This window comes from Nannobrachium achirus, assembly GCF_963921795.1.
Source record: "Nannobrachium achirus genome assembly, chromosome: 20".
In the NCBI taxonomy this organism is placed as follows: domain Eukaryota; kingdom Metazoa; phylum Chordata; class Actinopteri; order Myctophiformes; family Myctophidae; genus Nannobrachium; species Nannobrachium achirus.
The window spans coordinates 28,877,949-28,893,520 of record NC_137827.1 but is presented as its reverse complement, the minus strand read 5'-3'; the positions used below and the strand labels follow the sequence as shown (position 1 = coordinate 28,893,520).

The 15,572-nt window shown below is 41.0% G+C and overlaps 1 protein-coding gene across 1 annotated transcript; it reads right to left on the bottom strand.

The window, feature by feature from the left end:
• Window positions 1–6,808: 6,808 nt before the first annotated feature.
• tunar (TCL1 upstream neural differentiation-associated RNA) lies at window positions 6,809–6,955 on the bottom strand (the record flags this gene model as incomplete). The annotated part of the gene is made up of 1 exon (XM_080750495.1): window positions 6,809–6,955. One exon carries the CDS (start codon window positions 6,953–6,955, stop codon window positions 6,809–6,811), a length of 147 nt encoding a protein of 48 aa, XP_080606621.1.
• Between the last annotated feature and the right edge of the window lie 8,617 nt (window positions 6,956–15,572).

Below are 15,572 nucleotides of genomic sequence, written 5' to 3'. Positions count from 1 at the left end.
AATCATGTTACTTGGTAGTTGACTCATTAGTCGGTTTCTTCACTCAGCTGGAGAAACTGTGACAATCTCCCAGTTTTCATTGCTAAAACTGGGCCGGTGACATGATTGGTTTGGTTTAGATTTGTTAGCACCAGGCAGAGATCTCCAATCTTCTGGTGGCAACGTGAAACAAAGGGGCCAATAACATTGGCATGCTTAATCTACGTGATAAAGTAGAAATGGAAAACAATCGTTAGAATTATGACAGGAGATGAACTTTGAACCTGAGTGGGCTAGTGGGTCAGTTGTGCTTCCCTTGGATTCTCACACAGCTTGTGGAGTGTCAAACTACAGTGAAAGTAACATTTTTAATGTTCTGTGACGTGTGACTGAATTCATGAAAAAAAGTGTTTGGAAAATAAACACAAGCATAAACATTTCTCAAATAGGATATTCAACCCCTTCCTTGATTTACATACAGTATAAGCCTGTAGCATGAGAATAACACAGTTATGGTGTTCTGGGCATTATCTTAACAGTGAAATTAACAGTGATTGAACAGAATAGGTTGCAGAGAACATCTTTTACTAGGGTGATGCATGTTGGGAATGCATGCCCCACCAGTTATGCAATACCCACTTTACCCTTTGTCAGAGTAGTAAGTGCAGCAGTACCTCTTATTGTAATACTTGGAGGCCAATCTATGATGTCATATTATGATATCAGGAATCGCCATTGTTATGGGCATAAAAGGGACACAGACAGGCAGTCATCCACCCGGCACTCCACTCCCTTGCATCCTCAGCAATACACACGCCAAGAGTTTGAAGTCAATTCTTGAGATATGCGGGGGACAGTCCAATTTTGCGCATTTACAGTCGGCTACATACTGTAAATTTACTGTATTGATATTGTGGTGGACCTTTCAGTCGATTCCATCTACTGTGAAGCAATATTAATGTTTTACTTTTTTTTAATCCATCTAAATGGGAAGTACACAATGTGAGTAAAACAGCATTGTTATCAATGGTATTCTTTTACAGTACGTATTTGCAGCAAGACAATGGCAAGTTTGAATGATCCTTTGACATTATTACCCATCAAGAGGAGTCATAGTGAGACAATGATTGGGTATGATGGTGCTCTCTGAGTACATACTATTACATTTTTGAAATGATCTGCATTTTATTTGGATTAACAGTAACACTAAGACATCTCTCTGTACTAGTGGAAATGCTGCTTGCCTATCAGCATTAAATTCAAACGATTACTTTTAAGGTTTGGACAACCGTTCAATGGTAACGACAACAGCATAGAATCAGCAGGGTTGAGAATGTCTTGTTGATTCGGTGCGGCTTGCACGGTGAATAGATTAATCAACGACTGATATGGTGTCTGCGAAACCATCACGAACCAGTGTCAGCTCGACTAGATGGAGATGGAATGTGTGTAAGGACAATCTGCTTGATTGAACCATCCTTCTGCGGCACGCAGAAAGCTCCCACACATTGTTCACTAAGCATCTTTCAGCTTCAATAAGGGAATGATCCTAGGCTATGTTGGCTCGAGGAATCCAGGTGAGACAATAGCTTAGAGAAGGCTCCTGGGCTCGCGTGGGTTTTAAGCAGCAGCGGTTCCTCAAAACAACACTGTTTTCTTGGTTCATTGCCTAATCCGATATATTCAGAAAATGTGGAGTTAAGCTGTTTTTATTTCATTTTATTTTTCTCTTTCTCTCTCTGTCTCACTCTTTAGCTCTCTATACTGTATGTCTCTCCCTCTCTCTTTCTCTCTCTCTCTCTCTGTCTGTCTCTTTCTCTCTCTCTCCCCGAACAGGATTATTCCAGTCTGTTCCCAGTCACAGAGCATTCTTAATGGAGGGGGGAATTATTCTGACATATATATGACCTAAATGATAAAAACGAAAAGGAGATGGGAGTATAAATAAACTTGTTAAGGATTATTTGGTTTCTGCCTCTTTGTCCTGCCAGCTTTATGCACCCCCACCTCTTAGTTTTTTCTCCGTCTTTCAGATTGATTTAGAACTAGACTGAGAAATTTGTCTCGTAGAGTGAAACGCTGCAGACTCACAAGTTATGTTTCTTTTCTGCTTCCATTTCCTGTTTCCAGGCCTCAGTCAGAAGACGCCTCTCTGCCGCTGAGCCATCAGGCTCTTCAAAGAATTCCCATCTCCGTTTGAGTCTTTGACTTTCAGGTAAGAGTTTTTCTGATGCTGTTCAACATTATTTATCTCCGATTTTATGACGAATGGGAGATAAAAAAAAAATAGTTAAAAAAAGATTTGTATCTGCTCTTTGCTCTACTGTAAGTCAAGCAGTAGTGAACAGTTTTGTGCATACAGTAAAAACATTATGTTTTGCCACTATGAAAACACAAGAAAAGCAATCTAACCTTAGTTTCAAGAGGTTTTGTTTGGACATTTGTTTATTTGATTTTCAACAAATGGCGGGTTACAAGCAACCCATTATCATAAGGAAGAAAGGACAGGAACATTTGTATTGTATTGTATTTTTTTATTGTATTTGATTTTTTCATTTATTTTTACTTATCCTTGTGTTACCAACAAGAGACAATTCATTATGACTTCAAAGATAGTTTGCATACACATACATACTCATATAAATAGTTCAAATCACATTTTCTTTAGGAAATGTAAGTAAACAACAAACATAGTAATGATTTCACAAATATGAATACATTCTAAAAAGACTGTCCATGTTCTTCCTATTCTGTCTTATTCTGTAAATAGAATATAAGCATTTCACCATAGGAAAAAACAAACAAACAACAAAAAAAAAAGAAAGAAATACCTCTGACTTTCCACCCATGCCATATGTACAGTACTCATGATTGCTGTTTTCTTGTACATTTTACACACTCTTCTGGCTATACCAGAGATTGCCATTTGTTCTTGCAAAGTGAGATAATATCAAAATATGATAAAGTTCCTAGTATGCATTTTCTTTGTCTACATGTCCTCTGGACGATGAGGTTGAGATGCTTTGATCTCAGGCACTTTCTGAAATCGTGAGGTTATCCACTAAAATACACACAAAGAAAAACTATTTTACACACTTTTATTATTGTAGCCTGCTCTATAACTGTCCATTATTAATACATATCCAGCATGGTTATCTTGTATACCTCCGTTCTGTTCTGTTCTCAACTAAGATTATTGCGACCGTCAGGGAGCAGTTTACTATGAAAACCTCCACCGGCCGTCCGTCCGTCCGTCACACGTCACATGACATCACACCACATGTGTACACAAACCTTTGTGTACGTTGCTGTGGCAACAGTCTGTTGTTGCTGGTCTGTTAGTGTACGTTAGCAACCACCTTAGCAACCATGGTTTTACCCTAGCAACCAACTGTTTACCCTAGCAACCAACTGTTTACCATAGCAACCAGATATGCAGAGCAGGGATCTCCATATATGGGCATAAACAGGTGACATCACACTGATGTCAGATACTCAGAGCAGGGATTTCTCCATAATATATGGGCATAAAAGGGATTATGTTAGGGATCTCCATATATGGGCATAAAAGGGATTCTGTTAGGGATCTCCATATATGGGCATACAAGGGATTCTGTTAGGGATCTCCATATATGGGCATAAAAGGGATTCTGTTAGGGATCTCCATATATGGGCATAAAATGGATTCTGTTAGGGATCTCCATATATGGGCATAAAAGGGATTATGTTAGCTGTTAGGGATCTCCATATATGGGCATAAAAGGGATTCTGTTAGGGATCTCCATATATGGGCATGAAAGGGATTCTGTTAGGGATCTCCATATATGGGCATGAAAGGGATTCTGTTAGGGATCTCCATATATGGGCATAAAAGGGATTGTATCCCAGATGATGCCCTGTTAGGAGATCCACACTAACAGAATCCATATATGGTCCTACCGACAGCTGCTATAAGCCAACCCTGGCGATAAGGTCTGAGTCGAAGAAATGCTTCTTTCCTGGCAAGAATTGCCCCTTTATACTGTAGGGCTCGTTTGTGTATTGTATGACATCACGCCACATCATCGGCTGAGGACTGTGTGATGTCATCATATCTCCATATATGGAGACATAAGTTGCTCATGCCCAAATATGGGCTGGTGAGGTCAGACTTAGTGTGATGCGTAGGTTATCTCCATATATGGAGATTCAACTTCAATGAGTAACCATGGCAAACTGTCAACTGCCCGTATGTCTTGATAATTGCGGTAAAACAAACTTTTGGCCTATTTGTGGAGATAAGCGACCAACGGTCGCTTATCTCCCGATTAGGGAGTCTTACTGGTAGTGACCAATTTATCAATAATTTACAGGGTAACGCATTTACCTCGTCTCTCTCCCATGCATAAAGCGGCTAAGGAACAGGAATTGTGATCTTTACATTTAATATTATGTACAGTTATATGGCTGAGTGAGCTGTTGAGTGTGAGTGACTCTTGATCAGACCTGCTGTCCAGCTGTACTGTCTTCTGTGCTGTACTAAACCAGTGGTTCCCAAACCTTTTAGCTCAAGACCCAAAACAGAGGGAAATTATTAACAAATGGCTTTGTGGAAATCTTTAGAAAATCGAATTGATCATTAAATGTTTTAAACAAAAAAATAAAGGGATCCCGCGACCCGTCACCCGCGACCCACAAATGGGTCCCAACCCACGTGTTTGAGAAACACTAAACCACTTCCCGATCAACCTGTCAATAGAGTACAGAAGTCCTCCCGCTGCCCCTGGATCACAGAAGTATTTTGTCTATTGAAAATACCATGAGGTCATCTGATAATCATCATGATAATTACATACTGTAGATGTCATACTGTGTATATCATGTGGGGCAAACAAGACTAAGGCCTCTAGCTGGTAAACTGGTGCACTCTGCTGACAACTAGCCTGCAAGTTCATTCCCTATGAATGCGGTCTGAAGGTGTCATGGCAATCAGCTCATTAGAATCTATACAAATACAGTATTTTGTACAAGTGGACATTGTGGCCTAAGGGTGGCGCTAGAGAAAAGGCCATGGTTTCACCAAAATCAGTGCACCTTAATGTGGAGGTGCACTGCACAGCCAATTCAGAGGCAATGTACTGTATACAGAAGTTTTGTTTGGAGTCAGTAAAGTGTTCAAATGGTGCAAGGGTGATATAGTGTCGTTTTCATAATGACAACTCTGAACAAAAGAAGAAGAAAAAAAACATCAACAATTGAAACATTGGCACTGTACTGTAAATAAGTGGAATCCTTCACAAAGGAGCAATAACCTGATAGTTGGAAATACCAATTTCCTCATGTTTAAGGCATACAGTCATTATGTGGTCTACATTTTGATATATTTCTAGTGTGAAGTAACTGAGGGTGGGGGCTGACACAAAATGCTCCAAAGTTCTCAGTTCTCAGTTATGTACAATTACATAATTATATGGACCAATTAAGGATGAATAATATAATACTCAATGTAATCCTTTGTAAATGCATGTTGATCTATTCATGCAGATTAATGATATCTGTGTTATTCCATGATGCTAACTCCTACTTCACAAAGCAAACTTTAAGAATATTTTGAACATCCCTATATGTGTTTTCCTATATGGTGTCAAAGGCATTCAAGTCTAACAAAAGAAATACTATATTGATGACCCAACTATATTGATGTCGGATGGTGCAGGGGTAAAGTACCTGCCAACCATCGCGGTGTCTCGGGGTTCCAATCGACCGTGATGCATCCGGCTTGTCGAGCATCTATACAGTATATCTATCTGTATTCTATATATGAATACATTTGGCCATGTCTGGGGGAGGGAAGTTGGGCCGAGAGCGATCTTTGCCACTGCACATACACCTACGTGCTGTCCCAGCCCGTAGGAGAAAATGTGGAGGAGTATAGGACGGAGGCGCTCCAGCCTCCTGGTGGGGGCTCCTCACTGGCAGGTGAGCCAGTAGGGTATAACAGCAGTGGCAAGCAATGGGAGGAATTAATTGGCATAGAGATTACATTTGGAGATTGATTTGCTATGTACGTACATATATGTATACTGCACAGTACACCCAATTATTATATGAGTGCAAAATATTTTTCAGATGATGACAGAATGGGTGACAGAACACAGCCCAAGTCAATGGTAAAATCAATGCAATAATAAGAATATCAAACCAAAACTAGAAATACTATTCCTACGAAACAGTGTGGGCTCGCATGTAACACCATGTATGGGCACAAAGATCTACCCTTTGGCTGCACCTCATTGGCTAAGGGCCCTGCCTTTGTACTTGACTGATAGATAAATAATGAAGATAACATTCGTGTCAGCGAGCCCACAATAAACAAGAAGGTCCTATATCATACCTCTTCCCATATAGCATTGTGTATTTTTATCCCTATCTTAAAAAAACAAATCCCATAAGTTATTAACGTTTTTACAGGGATACAGTATAAGTGTTTTCCACACTAGCTTCCAAGAGCTCTTGATAAACTAATCTTCATAACCCTTTGCCTTACCTACAGGATTTGTTTTACATTGGTGACAGCTGTAGATTTTGAGCCTTCTGACTGGGCATCTTACTTTAACTTCATGCATTTATGTACAAGTCAAAGGTGACCAGATATTTGGGATATGTTCATCTCTAGAATGGACATGCACCCAAAGGAGTTGGGAGCCTGATGTAGTCTCAACATAGTTTGTTTTCTGTGCTGTAGGATACTCAACATATGTCAACATATGTTGGTTTGAGTACTCATTTACCACTGGGAAATTCCACAGTCTTTGTTGTACTGTAGGAGTGATAGCAAAGTCAGTGGGACTTACAAAGTCGTGTAGATGTACACAAAAATGATGACCACTAAGTTAAGAATGGTCCCAATGATGCCCAACATGGCCAGTATGGACTCCTCCTTGCCTTCATTGTCTTGGATTCCCTTTTCCTCATCCCTGTGGACAGTGTTTACCATTTTCCCTGGAAATGTCTGCAGTTTTAGTCTTAGGCTGATCTAGAGACAGAGACAGAGACACAGACACAGACACAGACACAGACACAGACACAGAGAGAGACAGAGACAGAGACAGAGACAGAGACAGAGAGAGAGAGAGAGAGAGAGAGAGAGAGAGAGGGACACAGGGAGAGACAGAGAGTTAGTTTACGTGGTAAACAATAGCAAATGAATAAGAAATAGGTAAAATGTAAGTGATTTTTTCTTTCTCTTAATCTACCGTATGTGGTCACAAAGGGGTAATTGTCTCCACCAGCCGAAGGCATGGGGGAGAGTATGTTTTCCTCTCCGTCCGTCCGTGCGTCCGTCCGTGCGTGCGTGCGTGCGTCCTCGCAGTTTGTGAGCACCTAATCTCAGTCGCCGTTGGCCCGGTCGCTGCCAAAGTGAGCACACACATTCCCTGGATGCCAATCTAGAATCTCTGCCCTAAATTTTTCAAATGGGCCTTTTCTAGCGCCACCTAGTGGCCGATGTTTGCAAAAGTTTGTGAGCACCTAATCTCAGTCGCCTTTGGCCCGGTCGCTGCCAAAGTGAGCACACACATTCCCTGGATGCCAATCTAGAATCTCTGCCCTAAATTTTTCAAATGGGCCTTTTCTAGCGCCACCTAGTGGCCGATGTTTGCAAAACACATTTCTGTGCACTACTCTTACAGATTTTGTCCAAAAATCCTACAAATCGATAGGCAATATCTCGACAGTCATGTGATCGACACAAATCTGTCCGATTTTGCATATTCCATCCTGATTGGCTAAGATTGGCTTCCAAAGTTTGTAGGATTGAGCCGTTTTGAACAAAATGCCTCAAATCACAAACGCAAAGTGCAATTATCATGAAATCGCGCACACACGTTCCCACTAGGCCGAGGAAGAAATGCCACGTAATTTTTTTTAAATCAGCCTCATGGTGGCGCTATAACAGGCCGATTTGTGGTTTTACCTATAACTCCACCGATCAGTTTCAAACTTTGTAAGCGCACTCCCTAGAGGCTAAGGATAAACCTTTGCCCTGCATTTTTCACATCAGCCTTTTATAGCGCCACCTTTGGGCCGACTTATGTAAAACACATTTTTGGATATTACTCCTTGAGATTTTATCCAAAAATCATGCAAATCGGTACACAGTATCTCTATAGTCATGTGATCAAGTCCGATCCATCTGATATTTCATATTCCATCCTGATTGGCTAATATTAGCTTCCAAAGTTTGCAGGATTGCTCCGTTTTTGAACAAAATGCCTCAAATCATCAACGCAGCTTGCGATTACCGTGACATTTGCCACACATATTCCCACTAGGTCAAGGAACAAATGCTACCTTTTTAAATTGGCCTGTTATAACGCCACCAGCAGGTAGACTTTAGCAAAACACATTTTTGGAACACAATGCTTCAAATCATGCATGCAGCGTCCGATTGCCATGAAAGATCTAAGGTGAAGAACATATGCCACCCTTTTTACATTGGCCTATTATACAGTAGCACCACCAGGACACCTGGCCTGGTGGAGACCTGTGCTCGGAAGAGCACTGCTTCTAGTTGGTAAATAAAATGGTAAATGGTGCATATATATAGATTGTGCATTACATTCATGCACGTTCATACAGTACACCGGTGGTGGAAGAAACCATTCAAGTGTTCAGTGTCTTGCTCAAGGACACTTCGACACAAACTCTGAGGGAGCCCAGAATCGAACTTGGAACCTTCGAACTGTTCCCAAACAAGACTCTGATTTAGTTATGGGTGTGTTTTTAGGAGTTACCGTTAATACCGTACGCAGCTGCACCTTCATCATAGCACGCTGTTAATTGTCTCCACCAGCCGAAGGCTGAGGGAGAGGATGTTTTCCCCTCCGTCCGTCCGTCCGTCCGTCCGTCCGTCCGTGCGTCCGTCCGTCCGTGCGTCCGTCCGTCCGTGCGTGCGTGCGTCCTCGCAGTTTGTGAGCAGCTAATCTCAGTCACGGTTGGCCCGATCGCTGCCAAACTGAGCACACACACTCCCTGGATGCCAATCTAGAACCTCTGCCCCACATTTTTCAAATCAGCCTCATGGTGGCGCTATAACAGGCCGATTTGTGTGGCCTGGTTGTTACCAGCTAATCTCCGGCGCCGTTGGCCCGATCGCTGCCAAACTGAGCACACACACTCCCTGGATGCTAATTCAGAACCTCTGCCCCACATTTTTTAAATCAGCCTCATGGTGGCGCTATAACAGGCCGATTTGTGTGGCCTGGTGGAGACCTGTGCTCGGAAGAGCACTGCTTCTAGTTAAACTATGCATTTAGCCAGTTGGATGATGCAGTAAAGTTGGTGTCACATGGTATGGTACATCTGTAAATGTGAATTATGGGAAATTATGGATTTCAAGGGAATAGCTTCACTAATTTCCAGAACCCTCAAATACATTTGCATGGGATTAATGGGATTGTGATGCTTTAGGCTAATTTCCTGCACTAAGTGGCGTCATGTGTACGCATGTGAGAGAGAAATAGATACAATAGATCATACAGAGATCCTGCAATTGTGTTGTAGAGAGTTGCGTCACCTGAATTGTGACAAAGCCCTGAACCGGAAGTTTACCGAATGCACTGGAGTCTATGAGCGTTTGTCACGCGACACACGGTGCTGTTTTTGCCCCCCCGCATTGACCAATTTTAAATATACTGCATTTGTCAGTACTGTAAGATAACATACTGTATTGGTGGAATTATCTGCTTGGTTTGTCAAGGTTTACAATGTAGACCAAAGCTGATACACAAGCACTTGCAGCAACAACATACTGTACAGTGTGTGCGCGTGTGTACCACCTATGCGGCATTCAAACATTCTCGCCTTCACACACACGCACGCACGCACACACACACACACACTCACACACACACACACACACACACACACACACACACACACACACACACACACACACACACACACACACACACACACACACACAGAGAGAGAAAAATGACATGGTACATGGCATGGCATGTTGTCGTTTTTCTGCATAGTGCCTGGCATGGCACAGAACTCGAGTCTAGTCTAACAAGATGGACCAGAAGGCAGCCAAACAAACTTAAGATTCATATGCACTCACAGATTATCTTATAGAAGAGAGCCTTCTGAAGATTGTTTGCCATGGGACTCCTGTGTGTGTGTGTGTGTGTGTGTGTGTAGGTGTGTGTGTGTGTGTGTGTGTGTGTGTGTGTGTGTGTGTGTGTGTGTGTGTGTGTGTGTGTGTGTGTGTGTGTGTGTGTGTGTGTGTGTGTGTGCGTGCGTGCGTGCGTGCGTGCGTGCGTGCGTGTGTGTTTGTGTGTGTGTGTGTGTGTACACACAATATGTGGGGTTTGGGTGTACACCTCTCAAGAGAATGGCATTTTCATTTATGGTTCAATCGGTTAGCATGTAATCAGATGCTCTCTAAAAATAGAACTTTTTCTAACAGTGGGGACATCTCCTTTTTAGTGAAATACCATTCAAGTAGGCCTACTGGATAAAGTGAAGCTCAGAGTACACGCCTGGCTTTTTGTTGATGTAGGTCATTGTACAGCAACTGTTATATGCAGCAAGAAACAGAAATTCATGAAAATGTCTTAAAGATAATTTCTGAAATAAACGTGAATTAATTTTTATTTAAGACAAAGGTCAACTGGAAGTCAAAAATGAAGGTATAATTCTCATAGAAAAATGAATATAATTGTCGTTGTCGGGTGGAAACCTTGTATGTCCAAAACCGTTCGTTTTTATCATTTAAAAGAAATTAACTAAACTAGTGAAAATAGCCGATCTACAAGCACACAACGCCTCGCGCCGCGAGGCATTGTGAGCTTGTAGATCTGCTGTTTTCACTACTTTTGTGCGACGGCCTTGTCTGATGAAGCAGGGCTTTACTTCGCAAAAAAACATACAAATTTGAAACTTGGAGATCCGAGGTTTCTGCTCGACAGTGACGATATGTTTGTTAAAACTGTTGTGTAGAGCTGAGACCTACAGTAACTTCATACTCCCTCAAGTTATATTGGTAATTTCCTAATAAATAATTCAACATTGATATTATCTACTTCCTCTCATCACCAAACCACATCAAACACAAAGATATGTCACCTTCTTTTGCCTGATGATAAAACTAATTTCACACAGCCGTTTGTGATAATTAACATCTGTGACTATGAGGATTATCAAGGCTCGTTTTGCTGATCCTTGTTGTTATTGAAGTACACAGTAAAATCCTAAGAGTTAATGAAACTCTGAGCGTGTACAATTGGAATCAAATGGTTCTTTGCCCATTTGTAACTCAGAGAGTGTACACATGGAACCAAATGGGCCCTTGTGGGTCCATTTGGTTCCATTTGTACACTTTCAGGATTAAATTACAGGGCATATTGTAGTGGACTGTATGTGTTTGAGTGTCTACAAATTCACATGTCTTACAAGTTACACTTAAAGGTTTTTGCTGCTGTTAATTTCATAGCCTTTCTTTACTTAACAAAAGTTGATCCCATGCCAAAGAGCTGGTCCACAGCCACCCAGGCCCTGCTTGGCTTTACTAATTAACATACGTTTTATGCCCATATATGGAGATCCCAATGTCATCAATATTAAGGACATATCTGGTAATGCCCATGGGCATGGTTTGACATAACATTGTTGACTATCATGCAGGGGTCTCCAAATATGGGTAACTGGTCCGATATACATCACTGACCAGATGGCCATTGTTGAATTGTGCGACCTCGTCACATGTCGCCCTGAGGCGTCTTAGTTGTGTGTAACTAGTTCGTTTTGGGTTAAGTTAGTTCTGGGAAGACCCGGATCCACTAACGGCTATTTTGGGGGTTAAAGGGCCCAATGTTAAACTGACTAGTGCACAATATAACATGGTGTCGTTTGTGACTATATTGGCTCGCAGGCTGATACTGTTAAATTGGAAACAAGTGTATGTACCGACACATACTGCTCTTATGAAAGATGTTATGCATTATCTGCAATTAGAAAAAATAAAGTTCGAATTGAGAGGGAGTGAAGACAAATTCTATAAGATTTGGCAACCTTTCATCAGCCACTTTAATAAAAGTAAGCTGACCCCCCCAACATAATAATCATTGAAAATAATAATAATCAAAATCTATGTGGAAAGGATGGAGAAGAATGAGAAAGACAAAAAGGACTAGAGTATTTCCATTTTTTTTTATTGTTTTATTATTCCATATCCCTTTGTTTCATTTTATAAGTGAAATACATCCGTGGCGTGTATAACACGCCTAAGACCACTATCGATTAAAGAAACAGAGGGAATAACAGAAAGGGCACGATCCGTGTTGGAGGACTGAGAGTAAGAGTGTCTTATTTACTGTTCTGTTTTTTGTTTTGTCGTTTGCTATGTTGTTTGTCACTGTTTGTTTGTTTCTGTTTTTCTTTCATGTTATATTTGTACTTATATTATTATTTAATATTACTACTTATATTACTCATTGTACCATATCGCTGCCTTTTTTATATTCTGTTGTTTATAACTGTGAAATTATTCCTTGGTATGCCCAAAACTCAAATAAAAATAGTATTAAAAAAAAAAAGTTAGTTCTGGGAAAGGGTTAGGGTTACGTTATGTAAGGTAATATGGAATTAATCAATGCAATGTCTCCAAAAGTTAGCAAAACCATTGTTTGTGCTTGTGTGTGCGTTTTACAAACTTTTAGGCACGTCAAAATAATTGGATCTTGTGAAGGGTAGATAGATATGAATCGGAAAAAAATAAAACACTAGTCTGTCAATACTGAATAGCAATCAACCAGTGACTACTATACTTTTAAATGACAGATTAAAAGGCAATTTATGTAGCCATCTACCATATGCCACTGTTTATAATAAGAAGGACAAGGTGATAGTTCCTATTCATAACAGGATAACATCCCATATGGTGTCCATAGTGTGCAGGCACCAACATGATTCACTGTGTTATTAACGTTAAACCACCAATATGCATTTTACATTGCTGAAGGGCATTTGTTTTTTTCCCCCATGTTTCTGTTTCTGATGGGGTGAGAGTTCTTTCTTCACTTCAGATGTGTAACAATAGGCTTTGATTGCCTCTCCTGGGGAGCGCCATAAACAGGGCTTCCCTCAACCTCAATGGAACTCTTTGTGTAGTGTGCTGGATGCGCCCTCATGCATGAAGACGGCTGCTTGCTGCTGATACAAACAGCACTCGGCAGAAGCGGGGGCGGAGGCATGGGGTGGGGGGGGGGGGGGGGGTGCACACATGAGAATGTTGACAGAGAGGCTGGGAGGGAGCGCAGGCTTTGCCAAAATCTGAGGGAGGAAACACAGGAAACAGCTTTACCGCTGAGTACAGCTATAGCTGCGTGGCGCAAAACAAACATTCTGGACAAGTTCCATGTGTCCAGTAACTGACCGCTACAATCCATGAAATGTAGGACAGGGAGCGAGTGTTCCCGTCATGTGGATCCAGTGGTGCCGCCACTCGTTATCATTAACCATCATAATGAAATGCAAGAGGAATGGTTTTCTCTTGCATTGAACGCCTGTGCTGGACAGCACATTGTTGTGTTTTAGCGATCGCATATTAGATACGAGATGATGAATTTAGAACACTTATTCACACAGATTCTATTAATCAGTTTGTGTTTAGTTTACAAAGTTTTCAATTTTGTGGAATATTTTTAGATTTTTTTCCCACTTTGAAAATATTGTATCTAAATATAATATACAGTATATCACAGCTCGTCTCGTTACGTTGATTAGTCTACTTTCAAGTACAGTGCATTTATTTATCTCAATATTGATCTGTTGTCTCACAAGAGATTGTCTCCAACCATTCCAACACTTTTGGGGATTTTTTGAAGTGTTTTCCTCATGAGGCCTCTTGTATATTTCTCAGAGCCAATTATCAAAGTGTATTGATGAAGACCGAGAGAGAACTGACATAATCTCTTTTTTAATCAAATGTTGTGGGCACAGATTAGAGGAACAAGACATAGAGACAGAGAGAAAAGGACAATATTAGAATGGTTTACCCGGGTCCATCAAATCCAGGGGCTCTTGCTATACCTAATAGGAACTAACACCTCCAGATCAGTGGACCGTGAAAACCTTTTGTACTTGAATAATTCTGAGCATGTCAAACAGTCTCTCAGATGCTGAGGCTCATAAGCATTTAAAAAAATCACACCCGTGTGAACTGAGCGGTGGTTTTACCCCCCAGGTCCCCCCCCCCTTCCCCCCTGTGTGTGTGTGTGTGTGTGTGTGTGTGTGCGTGTGTGTGTGTGTGCCTGGCCTGGCCTGAAAACAGCGCCCCTCCCTTAACATGTGTGGTCAGAAAAGGTACTACACAGGCTTGAGGCTACATACAGACCCACCCACATACAAACAAACTAACATACCTACACACACGGCCACGCTATGGAGACGGTGTGACCACCGCTCAATGAAACAAACGCTTGTTTGTTTTCATCCCATGCTGAGCCACACACACACACACACACACACACACACACACACACACACGCACGCACGCACGCACGCACGCACGCACACGCACACGCACACAAGCACGCACACAGATAGATGTACATTAGAATCCCCTCCGACACACACACATGCAGGCACGCACACACACATCTAAATATGCACAAAACCTGTACACGTATATTGCATCAAACTAATTAAGCAGAAATATGTTTGAAATTGTATGAAAAACATAGAAATTAAGCAGACATACATTAAGAGGGAACATACTGTATACTGTACATGAGTGTGCATGACAGATACATTTTTAAGATGGAGTGATTTCATGACTGTCATTGAATATTGAAATACTTTCAATGGGAGGACTGACCCATTTTCCATCCAGTGATCTATGTTTGATACCACAAGATTTGCTGTTGCAGAGAGCTGTGTATTATAGATCAAAGCCTGCAGAAGTACTGACAGTTATCTCACCCCTAAATTGATGATTTGACAGAAAGGCTGAAGTCACATGCATTATTAATAAAGAAATGTTTCTGTGTACCACTTCAATAGCAGGCAGTAGCAATCTTTTTCATAATGTTCCCTTTTTCTGTAAGAAATTAAACTTTTACACTCCAGAGAGGAATACAACACTTTAACATCTCAGAGTTGGTAGACCACAGTATTTCACTAATAAATATATAATGTGGTGTCAACTGCTATCATGTCAAACAGGCTATTCATTTCCAAACACAGCATGGCAAAGATGTACCATGACACAAGAATACTCTGGCTTTATTTTTTGTACCAATGTTATATTAATATCTAGAGACATGCAGAAGGTTGCAATTCTAGATATGTATGTCCTGAAGATGTTACAACCTTAGATGACACTCTTAAGTATCTCTTACTGTAAGTTAACACTGGGAAGATTGAGTATGGTCTACTCACAAGACAACGTTGATATTGGCTTTACAACCTGAATTATTAAAAACGAAATATTGAGACATGCCCTAGACTACTTATTTATGAAGCATGACAAAGCTTCATACTACCATAACAAAAAGTTATTGTAACCATTTGTGAGAGATTAATCAACTAAACTGTTGACAGTTTAC